Here is an 11,480-nt window from a genome sequence, read left to right as displayed (position 1 = left end):
CTTTTCCTTTTCCGCCTTTTCTTTTTCTTCTTTTTCTTTCTTTGCTTGTTCTTCCTTTTCTTTTTCCTCCTGTAACAAAAACAATTAAATGTTGTTAAAGAAGGATGCTTGACAGGAAATTAAGATCATACCTAAGACCTCTCTGCATAGTAGGTAAGTACAATCCATCAAGCACAGTTAAAGGGATACCCACATTGATTTCAGAGTGGCTTGACATTGTCTTTGAAGGTCTATAAATGTTCTACTGAAATTAGTGGAGTTTGCATCAGTCACATGATGCAGCGATGCAAGACAGGGCCTTCTTTGTGATGGCAGCTCAACCGTTGAGCTCCCTCACTTCTGAAATGCAACATGTGCCTGCCCTTTTTTCATTTAGACACCAGCTTAGAACATTGCACTTTTCACCTAGGCATTAAAGGTAAAGGTAAAGGTACCCCTGCCCGTACGGGCCAGTCTTGACAGACTCTGGGGTTGTGCGCCCATCTCACTCAAGAGGCCAGGGGCCAGCGCTGTCCGGAGACACTTCCGGGTCACGTGGCCAGCGTGACATCGCTGCTCTGGCGAGCCAGAGCTGCACACGGAAACGCCGTTTACCTTCCCGCTGGTAAGCGGTCCCTATTTATCTACTTGCACCCGGAGGTGCTTTCGAACTGCTAGGTTGGCAGGCGCTGGGACCAAGCAGCGGGAGCGCACCCCGCCGCAGGGATTCAAACCGCTGACCTTTCGATTGGCAAGTCCTAGGCGCTGAGGCTTTAACCCACAGCGCCACCTGCGTCCCTCACCTAGGCATTAGGAAGTGGTTAATGTTCAGCTTGAATTTGTAGTTTGCTTTTTCAGTGGACTTTTATTTTTTAAACTTTTAATTTTTTTTACTGTTACTGCCTTGAGAGATCTTTTGATACTATATTGATATCTGAAATAAACTGAAATATTTTAAATAAACAAGTATGCTCAGAACTCTCCGGAGGTAAATTTCCTCCAAAAAATGCCTCCCATGTGAAAAAAGCAGGCATGATCATATACTGAAAAATATTTTCGAGTGCAATTGGAGGAGAAAGGTCACCAAATGGTAACTTGTCCAGCAAAAAATAGCCACGTGCCTTGGCTCACTGAGAGAATGCAGAGGTGTGGTCCTGGACCATTTTTGTGCGTGAGTGATATTATGCTTACATGTCTATATTTTAACTGAGGTTATTTTTATTGGTTACTTCTTTACTTGTTGTCGTGCATTTTATTATTGTTTAGTTACAAGCTGTCTTAGGAAAAACTATCTTAAAGTTGGGTTATAAGTGATTAAACTAAACAAACTCTGGTTGAAGTCCTGTTGGACAGGCTCAGCTCAGACAATAAATCCACATTTCATGGTTTATGAAGCTAGAAATTAAAGCCAGCACCAAGAGCCTCTCCTTTGCTCCTCACCCCTTTTTTTTCCTGTTTATGTCAGTGTCTGACATAACAGGTAACTCTGGCTTAGCCTTTGTGATGGGAGAGAAGGTTGTTGCCTCCACCAGCCCCTCCTCGATAAGGGTATCTTGTTAAAATGATCTGGGGTTGTGGATCCTGTACAAAGGCTGGTCGTGGGCTAGGGCCATGCCATGACCCATTGGGGACACTGCCCCCCCCCCATTTGACGTATGTTGTAGAGCTCCCACTACTGGTGATTTACCCTTAGTGTGACTCCCTGCAGATAGGCAGGAGTACCGTATTTTTTGCTCTATAAGACTCACTTTTTCCCTCCTAAAAAGTATGGGGAAATGTGTGTGCATCTTATGGAGCGAATGCAGGCTGCACAGCTATCCCAGAAGCCAGAGCAGCAAGAGCAATTGCTGCTTTCACTGCGCAGCGATCCCTCTTGCTGTTCTGGCTTCTGAGATTCAGAATATTTTTTTTCTTGTTTCCCTCCTCCAAAAACTAGGCGCGTCTTGTGGTCTGGTGCGTCTTATAGAGCGAAAAATACGGTACTCTGGTTTCACCCAGTACCTAAACTCAACCCCTCACATCTGTAATCACAAGTTGTGACCTATTTTAGCCCATTAACCTAAAATATCCGTGTCCGTGTGTGTTTCTTATATAAGGGAACTACAGGGGTTTATTACGCAATTAATGTATAAAGTACAGCTTTCTTCTGTCTGCCCCAAATCTGCTGACGATAAAGTTCATTGTGTTGTTCCAAATGCCAGTAATTATGAGGAAGAAACAGTTTGTCTCTAATTCACTTTCTTCATACTACGAACAATCTTATGAAATGATTTATTTGTTTAAATGCAGCTAATCGGGAAGATCCTTGAGAATATGGCGGAAGGAAAGGGGATCTCTCCATCTGTGCTGATCACTGCTATCTGCTTCAGAAAGAAAATTGCTACATTAATGGGGGTGAACTGAAACACACCGTCATTGTTGTCTTCGTCAGGATGGGTTTATAAAACTTGCATCCCCTTTTGAAGACTCTGCTCAGCACATTTCCCACTGCTTATAAATCTGGTGGGAGGGTATGTGCCTTCTCAGACATTTCCGAGTGCGATGGCATGGTAATGCCTGCCATCTCCTTGTGCTTGGATGTTTAATGAGGATTAGATTCCTTGCTCCTGGAAGTTCCTCTAACTAACCTGACCTCCACCCTGCCCTGAGTTGGTATTCTCCCTGTTTAGCTCTTCCACATTCCAGGCTCCCCATTGAACTTGCAGCATTTGTGAGTACCTGTTCCTCCATCTGTCTCTTCAGCTGGATAACAGCCGCCATGCCACCACCTTTTCCACCCAGCAGCGCTTGGAACATCTTGGGCGGTTCTACTTTCTGTGTTAACAGGGTCAAGCCTTTGGCAGGTGCTGTTGGTCCTCCCACAGGTTTGCCTGCCTTCTTTATGAGCACTCTAGATCATAGGAAAAGGTGGGGGGGGGAGAGAGAGAGAGAGCATGTGAAATAGTATTTGAACAGCCACCTCTCTATTTAGTAGTTTTGCAGTCCCTGTAATATTCCTGATCCTGGATTCCCAGCCAGGCAGCAAAAGACACACAGTTCGTCCATCAGCTTTTATTGGAGAGGGAAGCCTTGTGAGACGCCTGACCTCCAACTTCCAGTTCCATTATTTGTATTTCATTTGTTTCCTTCAAAGCACTCGGGGCTTTGAATACAGTTCTCTCCTCCCACTCACCTCCTCCCATGTTCCATTCGGAATTCAATAATTCTGCCTTTTTTGTGTACCGATTTGCCTTGCCACCCAAGGCAATCGAGCTGCAACATATAAAAGCACAGACCCATGCACCAGGGGGACTTTCTTTTAAGTTTCAGTTCTAAGCAACAGCCATCTCACACCAATCTGCATATTGGTGGCTGCTTAAAAATTCAAGGAAATCAAGCAATTCCTTGCAGAAACGGATTAGTCCACTCTGGAAAGAATATGGAAAAGCTGAACTGATTTATTTTTTATCGACAAGATACATGAAAAAAATAAATGCAGACTCCTAATTAGGTCTGATCTGTAATTGCTTCCTGGGCAAGGGCAAAAAATAGGTAAGAGTGATTGTCCTAGCCCCCACTAGGCATATGAACATTAAAAGCCCTGCTGGATCATGGTTTTTAGGGTTATTTAATCTAGCATCCCATTTCTCATAGTAGTGAACCAAATGTTTCTAGGTAGCCAACAAGCAAGTGCATGAAGGCAACAGTTGGCTCTTGTTTCTCCTCATGAGCTGGTACTCAAAGCATACAACTTTTAAACTTAGTGGTTGTATACAACCATTAAGATGAATAGTCACTGGCTGGCTACCCATGATTTCCAATGAAACTGCATGGGCAAATATTCTTTTGAGAATATGTATGCATTTCTTACTAAAGGCTAGAACTCAAAAGAGTTACGTTAACTTTTGAAAGATAAACACTTGAGGTATTCTCAAGAGGTCAATAGCAGAAAAATCTTACAACAGTAGTGTAATCTCTCCTCATTGTAAACCTGCCTTTTAAAAGAACACATTCCTTTATACATCAGAAACATGGTCATCTAAGTAATTGAATTACATAGCATTAAAGAAAAAAAATCATAACAGATAACTGTACTATTGGCACACAATAACAACTCTATTGGCTTTCGCTTGTTTGGGTCTGTAGCTTCTGCAGATGCATTGGTAAAATATGACCCAGGGGATCTCCTGCCATTCACCCCTTCTATTATTTTTAAAATATTTGTTTTTTTATTGCTGCAAATGGTGCAGAGTACATTATTAGTGATACCTAAACTACAGAGCCTAGGGCTTGCCGATTAGAAGGTCGGCGGTTCGATTCCCCGCGACAGGGTGAGCTGCCATTGCTCAGTCCCTGCTCCTGCCAACCTAGCAGTATGAAAGCATCTCAAAGTGCAAGTAGATAAATAGGTACCGCTCCGGCGGGAAGGTAAACGGCGTTTCCGTGCGCTGCTCTGGTTCCCAGAAGCGGCTTAGTCATGCTGGCCACATGACCCGGAAGCTGTACGACGGCTCCCTCAGCCAATAAAGGGAGATGAGCGCCGCAACCCCAGAGTCATTTGAGACTGGACATAATGGCCAGGGGTCCCTTTACCTTTAAACACTTGCCGCCTTTAGTTTGTCCATAAGTGCTACATATGTTTGTGGAAATTTGTGTTGTGGGCCTGTCTGCTGGGTCTTTTAAATAACTTGCAATGTCCCTGATCTTCTGGCATTATTAGCCCCAAGTTATCCTTCCTCCAACATTTGCAGCCATGTCCAGCAAGAACCATATGTCTAAGAAGCAAATGCTCTTCTACACAAACAGAGGGAAAGAGATGCCAGTTCTGCATTTTAAGGCAAATGGTCTATAGATTTGTGTAAAGACTTACTTTCCCTTCTTCCTCAGGAGCTTTTCAGAATCAGGGTAGTGCACCAAGATTTCATTGAGGGTCTTCTTGTCAAGAATGAAGAGGTTGGCAAATCCATGGGCCACCACATTTGCAGTCCGCCGATTTCCCCCGCTTGCAGCTAAGAGGCTGAAACGACAGAACATTTATAAAAATATTTACCACCATATCATTAATAACATCAAAGCAGCTTACCATTTTATATATATTGTCAGAGACCATCAGCTAACTGTTATGGAAAGTATTTTCTTCATTGCTGTGTAAATGCTAATGGCATAGAAAAGTTTTCAGCAGGCATTTAAATGCTGAAACAGAAGGTACCTGCTGAGTATTGACAGAACATTCCACCAGACTGTGCTGCTCACACAAAAGACTCTTGTTTTGTGCTTCTGTCAAATGAGCCTTGCCTCGCTAACTCCTGGAGATGATCTTGGTGATTGAGCTAGAATAGGAAGGATTTTGGAGGCCCCTAAGGTACCCTTGGGATGTGGGTGGCGCTGTGGGTTAAACCACAGAGCCTAGGACTTGCCGATCAGAAGGTCGGCGGTTTGAATCCCCGTGACGGGGTGAGCTCCCGTTGCTCGGTCCCTGCTCCTGCCAACCTAGCAGTTCAAAAGCACGTCAAAGTGCAAGTAGATAAATAGGTACTGCTCTGGAAGCGGCTCAGTCATGCTGGCCACATGACCCGGAAGCTGTACGTCGGCTCCCTCGGCCAGTAAAGCAAGATGAGCGCCGCAACCCCAGAGTCAGTCACGATTGGACCTAATGGTCAGGGGTCCCTTTACCTTTACCTTTACCTTTACCTTGGACCTACATTGTTCAGGGCTTTGCAGATTCATACAAGAACCTTGAACTGGGAGCCAGTGCAGATGTTTCAACAATGCCGCCACGTGCTCTCAGCCCAATGCCCCCACCAGCAGTCTGGCCATTGCAATCCGAAACTACCTGGAGCTTCCAAGCCAAGCCCAAGGGCAGCCCCAAATAGAGCACATTGCAGTAGCCTAGCTTTGAGTTTACTGATGCATAGACTACAGTGGGCAGGCTATCCCTGTCCAGGAATGGCTGTAGCTAGTGTAGCAGACAAACATAGAAGCAGAACACCTGTATAGGGCTTATCTCCGTATGTAAGTACGATGTTTTCAGGCGTTTTCAGGTGGCTGAAATCAATGCCACTGCATGCGATAAAAGTGGAGTCTAGTTCTGTTTCAGCTGCCATCCTGCTATTGTTAATCTTCTGCAGACAGCTCTAAACTGCTTTTGGAAAACAGCAGCGGGCCAGGTTTAAATTTATCCACTGCTTACAGCACCCCTCGTGGCAGTGAAAATGTGCCAATTGCAATTTAACAAAACGCAAACAGCTCCTGCTAAATCAGCAAATAGGCAGCTCACAGGCACCTGATCTAAACTTTTCCAGAGACAGAGGGTTCAATCTCTCAGCCAACCTTTTTGGACTAGTGGGCATATTTTGAATTTTGAGAGAGTGGTGGCGGTATCCGTCGCAAAATGACCACCATGGATGTGGTATGACATAACCCCAAATTAGAGAGACAACCACCCCTGGCAACCTTCTTACCATGTGAAGTCAGCTATGGCCTGCTGGTCCTGATTATGGAGACACTCTCTCAAACACACATTGGTGTTGCTTCTGTCTAATAACAATTTGTGATGGCACATGGGTATCTCATTATTTTATTTACTTGTTGCATTCACACCCCACCTTTCCTCCAAGTTGTTCATGGTGACACACATGGTTTCTCTTCCTCCCCATTTTATCCTCACTACAACCCTGTGAGGTAGGTTGGGCTGAGAGCAAGTGACTGGCTTGAGGTCACCCAGTGAGGTTCAGGACTGAGTGGGAATTTGAATCCTGGTCTCGGAGGTCTTGGTCCAACACTGACTACTAGACCACACTGGCTCTCCAGAGTAGTTTAATAGAAGAGACATACATGGCCTAATTTCTTATGGTGATATACATTTGGTCAACCCTATGGAACAGCATATGGAGCTCCCGTTGCTCGGTCCCTGCTCCTGCCAACCTAGCAGTTTGAAACCACGTCAAAGTGCAAGTAGATAAATAGGTACCACTCTGGCAGGAAGGTAAACGGTGTTTCCGTGCGCTGCTCTGGTTTGCCAGAAGTGGCTTAGTCATGCTGGCCACATGACCCGGAAGCTGTACACCGGCTCCCTCGGCCAATAAAGCTAGATGAGCGCCGCAACCCCAGAGTCGGTCACGACTGGACCTGATGGTCAGGGGTCCCTTTACCTTTACCTTTATGGAACAGCAAAGGCAAAAATGTTCCTCTTCAACCAGGCCTTTCAAATGTGCTTGGGGGAGGGGAGTTTATTCGTTTGTGGTGTTTTCTTTTTTGTACTTGTTTTTATTATTTTATTATAGAGATCTACAGACGAAGGGTGATATACAGATTTAATAGACAAACATTACCTGATCTCTCCAAATACAGCTCCTGCTCTCAAGGTGACCAGGACCTTGGTGCCATCAGGACCTCCAAGTACTTGAACCTCTCCTTGTTTGATGATGTACATTTCTCTACCAATTTCTCCCTAGGTATAAAACACGCAGAAGAAAATATTCTCAGTCCATGGTAGCTTGATGATGATGATGATGATGATGAAAATAATAATAATAATAATAATAATAATAATAATAATAATAATAATAATAATTTATTTATATCCTGCCCTCCCCAGCCAAAGCTGGGCTCAGAGTGGCTAACAACAGTCAAATAATACAACAATAAAAAAAATTCATTATAAAATCAATTCAAATCAGATCAATGGCAACCATTGGGCTAGAGTTCTGTGAGGATTGCCAAAGGAGCGAGTCAGGCTGTGCCCTGGCCAAAGGCCTGGTGGAACAGCTCTGTCTTGCAGGCCCTGCGGAAAGATGTCAAGTCCCGCAGAGCCCTAGTCTCTTGTGACAGAGTGTTCCACCAGATCAGAGCCACAGCCAAAAAAGCCCTGGCTCTGGTTGAGACCAGCCTAACCTCTCTGTGGCCTTGGACCTCCAAGATGTTTTTGTTTGAAGACCATAAGTTCCTCTGTGGGACATACCAGGAGAGGCGGACCCATAGGTACGAGGGTCCTAGACTGTACGGGGCTTTAAAGGTTAAAACCAGCAGCTTAAACCTGATCCTGTACTCCACCGGGAGCCAGTGCAGCTGGTATAGCACCGGGTGAATGTGATCTTGCAGCGAGGACCCCATGAGGAGTCCCGCATTCTGACATGCAATTGCAGAAGGAATATTCTTTAAAGAGTCTTATTTCTGCAACTGGTGAATTTGCCACAAACTGAATCTCCGCTTTGTAACACTGGCATGATGAAGCAGCTTCTTCAACTGTGCAGTAAAATCACAATGAAGAAGAAGAAGAAGAGTTTGGATTTGATATCCCGCCTTTCACTCCCCTTCAGGAGTCTCAAAGCGGCTAACAATCTCCTTTCCCTTCCTCCCCCACAACAAACACTCTGTGAGGTGAGTGGGGCTGAGAGACTTCAGAGAAGTGTGACTGGCCCAAGGTCACCCAGCAGCTGCATGTGGAGGAGCGGAGACACGAACCCGGTTCCCCAGATTATGTGACTGCCGCTCTTAACCACTACACCACACTGGCTCTGTTTTGAACAATGCCCTGTTTTGAAAGGTTTTCCCATTGTAGATACAGTAATGATGAATAATTAGGTATCTCCTCCTCCCCCCAAGGAGGTCAGGGTGGCCAAGATGGGAGTTGCTCCATTTTATCCTCCCAGTGACTTTGCCAGGATGAGTTAGGCTGAGAGAGAGAGGTACTATTCTAGGTAGGCTTGCACTCCACATGACGGAACAAGTTCACCCTTTGGGCTCCTACGTGTCACCAGAATCTCATGTAGCTTTGGTGGCTAGGCGTGCTTATGCCCAGTTTAGGCTGATTCGCCAGCTATAGGTATTTCTGGACCAGGGTAGACTGGCCTCGGTTGCATATGCTCTGGTGGCCTCCTAAAATGGAGTGAAATGACCTAGAAGGCGGCTTGGAGGTTACAGCTAGTGTAGAAGGCAGCTGCTAGGCTGATAAGACCGGGAGTCCTGAAAGCACTGCATTGGCAGCCAATTAAGGTTAGTACTATCATACAAAGCCCTAAGTGCCTAAAAGAATGAATTCCCCAGTATCAGCCACTTCAGACCCTGTGATTGGCCGGTGGCGTCACGGTGCTGCCACAGGGGGCTGCCTGGTTAACTCTGACCTGTGACAGGGCCTTCTCAGTGGTGTCCCCTCTTTGTGGAAGGCCCTCCCTAGTGACGCGTTTCTGTTTTCCCTCGTGACTGACATATCGTCTGGATATGGAACTGAGAGGGGGAAATTCCTCCTCGTCCTTTGACTCAGGTAGCAAAATGCCTTGGGTCGGTCCATGGATATAGAATGATTTTAACCTTCACAGAGTTGAAAAAACTATCCATAGATGTGACTCTAGTTAAAAGTATCTCTCTCTATCTCACCTTGCCTCTCCATTCTCCAACACAAGCATAGCAACAGCAGCCCAAACAAATGAAACACTGCACATTCCAAAGCAAATCAGCATTTTAATTATTTTTCCTAATGATCATTTGCATAATTTCAAAGAGGAAATCAAGAATAATCAACCAACCAAAGCATCTGCTGTTTCTTGCATATTTACCAGCTCATTTGTGAGCTGATTAGCATCCAAATGAAGCCAATTATACCTGGACAAACAGGACTGAAATGTCTGCGCTTATGATATATGTACTCCAATCAATGTAATCTAGTATACTATAAAAGAAAAGGTAGCATAAAAGTGGGGTGTATCCATCATTTATATAGTCAGTGCGGTCCAGGGTTTCGAGCATTATTTTTGTAAATAATAGATCTGGATTTGAACAAAACCTCAGCCATACATAGGTAAAGATTTAAATCGCTTGCCAACTTCAGGGCCAAAGTAGATGTGACATTAAATGCATGTAAGAATTTAACGTGCTTGATTTATTTCCTTTAAATAGTAGCTACGGTATGTGTGTGTGAGAGAGATCAGGGAGGCAATCAAGATTGAGAATGCAGTATTGGGCGGGGGGAGAGCTTTAACCCTTTCCCACCATGCTGTGATCTTGAAAAAAAGTTATTCTCGCAAAAGTTGCTATTTGCTCCAGGATGGAAGCTCCTGTAAGTACCAGTGGAAGCTTCATTTAAATGCCAGACAACATCTTCCCGATGTGGCAGGGGAGTGGAATTTTCATCAGCACCTTCGTGCAGGAGGAAAAGGCTAAGCTGAAGTCTTAGGCTTATGCTGAAGTCCTAATCCTTATTTCTGGCTTCTCCCCAAAAGACACAGCATTAGTTTGGCCCACACTTAGAAAACTGCTGTACTTTATCGTCTAGTCATTACAGCAAGCATTGCTATATCGAGACTGATCATTATTGGCAAAGCGCAGAACATTTAAATGTATGTGTCTCAGATTCTTTTTTCAGATGGCAAACCACAGAATTTTACAGCTCAGTCTCAGGCATCTCTCTTTACACTTATATCTAGTTTTGTGTCTGCAACATTTCAGTTAAATAATGAAGTCTAATAATGTATGCCAATAGATAACTCATATTTAAATTCCAGTTGCTCTTACTCTATTTTTAAAAAAACACAAACCCGCACACATATATAAGTAATAAAATCCATATTGTCTGGGCCAAGTTTGAAATTTGAGAGTACATTATTATTATTGCAAATTGCACTCTAATTAGTTTTCACGCAATGTAATTTGCCCAAGATTAATTTTGTTCAAATTGTATTCTTGACCCATAAGCTGAACTCCTTTTTCTAATGCTCTCATTATTCTTGCATTTGTAATATAAGTTGTCAAGATCACCTTTTTGCAGACAAAGTCACCAGGTAAATACACAATGGATTTCAGTCTCAGCAGCATGTCACAGATCATTTGGTTATCACATCCCTGTTTAAAAAAAGAGGGGGGCGGGCGAGAATAATCAGAATCAGAATTGTATGAATCAGTATGTATGAAATGCATACAGGTAATGTTACACAGAACTGGCAGAAGGTCAAAATACAAAAGAAGAAAAAGAAGATTAAATCTAATCTTTACTTGTGGATCATAGAAGTTCATTCTAAGATTAGCTAGGTTGCAGGCAGCATGCATATGCTCACCCGTTTAATGATTTAGTTCCAGCAAAGAATTCTTGTGCAATTAAAAGTTTGGGGATTGTGGCCCCAAGGTTTGTTACACCAACCATTCATGACTCCATGTGATAAATGTTTTTTAATTATTGGTTTTTTCCTACATTTTTAGTGATTCTTGTTTTTATCTGTAAGCTGCCTTGAATCCCATCGGGGGAAAGACGGGGTATAAATAAAAATATAATAATGCAATGCAATGCAATGCAATGCAATGCAATGCAATGCAATGCAATGCAATGCAATGCAATGCAATGACTCTTGCTCCAACCATTTAGGTTTAGAATCTGAAGCCATCCTTGTGAATCTGTAAGTGACTGTAAGTGCAACCCCAGTAATCACACAGCAACAGCAGTCTCGCTGTGCCACTCTTGGGAACAAAGACTGGGATGGCTAGGATGCAGCAATGACCCAGAATTCTTGCTATAAAATTGGAAGCATTGGGTA

At 43.9% G+C, this 11,480-nt stretch overlaps 1 protein-coding gene across 1 annotated transcript in view; it reads right to left on the bottom strand.

Annotated features, from left to right (window-relative positions):
* The window catches only part of CNGB3 (cyclic nucleotide gated channel subunit beta 3), a gene marked incomplete at its 5' end in the record, with an annotated part of 55,216 nt that overhangs the window by 3,175 nt on the left and 40,561 nt on the right, over nucleotides 1–11,480 (bottom strand). The window contains 5 exons of the mRNA XM_083749558.1: nucleotides 16–66; nucleotides 2,698–2,869; nucleotides 4,829–4,975; nucleotides 7,290–7,408; nucleotides 10,711–10,794. Of these exons, the coding sequence (XP_083605684.1) occupies nucleotides 16–66; nucleotides 2,698–2,869; nucleotides 4,829–4,975; nucleotides 7,290–7,408; nucleotides 10,711–10,794 (573 nt within the window). The remainder of the gene's footprint in view (nucleotides 1–15; nucleotides 67–2,697; nucleotides 2,870–4,828; nucleotides 4,976–7,289; nucleotides 7,409–10,710; nucleotides 10,795–11,480) is intronic.

The sequence above is a fragment of the Podarcis gaigeae genome (genome assembly GCF_964106915.1).
Source record: "Podarcis gaigeae genome assembly, chromosome: 7".
Classification (NCBI taxonomy): domain Eukaryota; kingdom Metazoa; phylum Chordata; class Lepidosauria; order Squamata; family Lacertidae; genus Podarcis; species Podarcis gaigeae.
The sequence above is the reverse complement of the archived record's forward strand: the minus strand, read 5'-3'. Positions and strand labels throughout refer to the sequence as shown.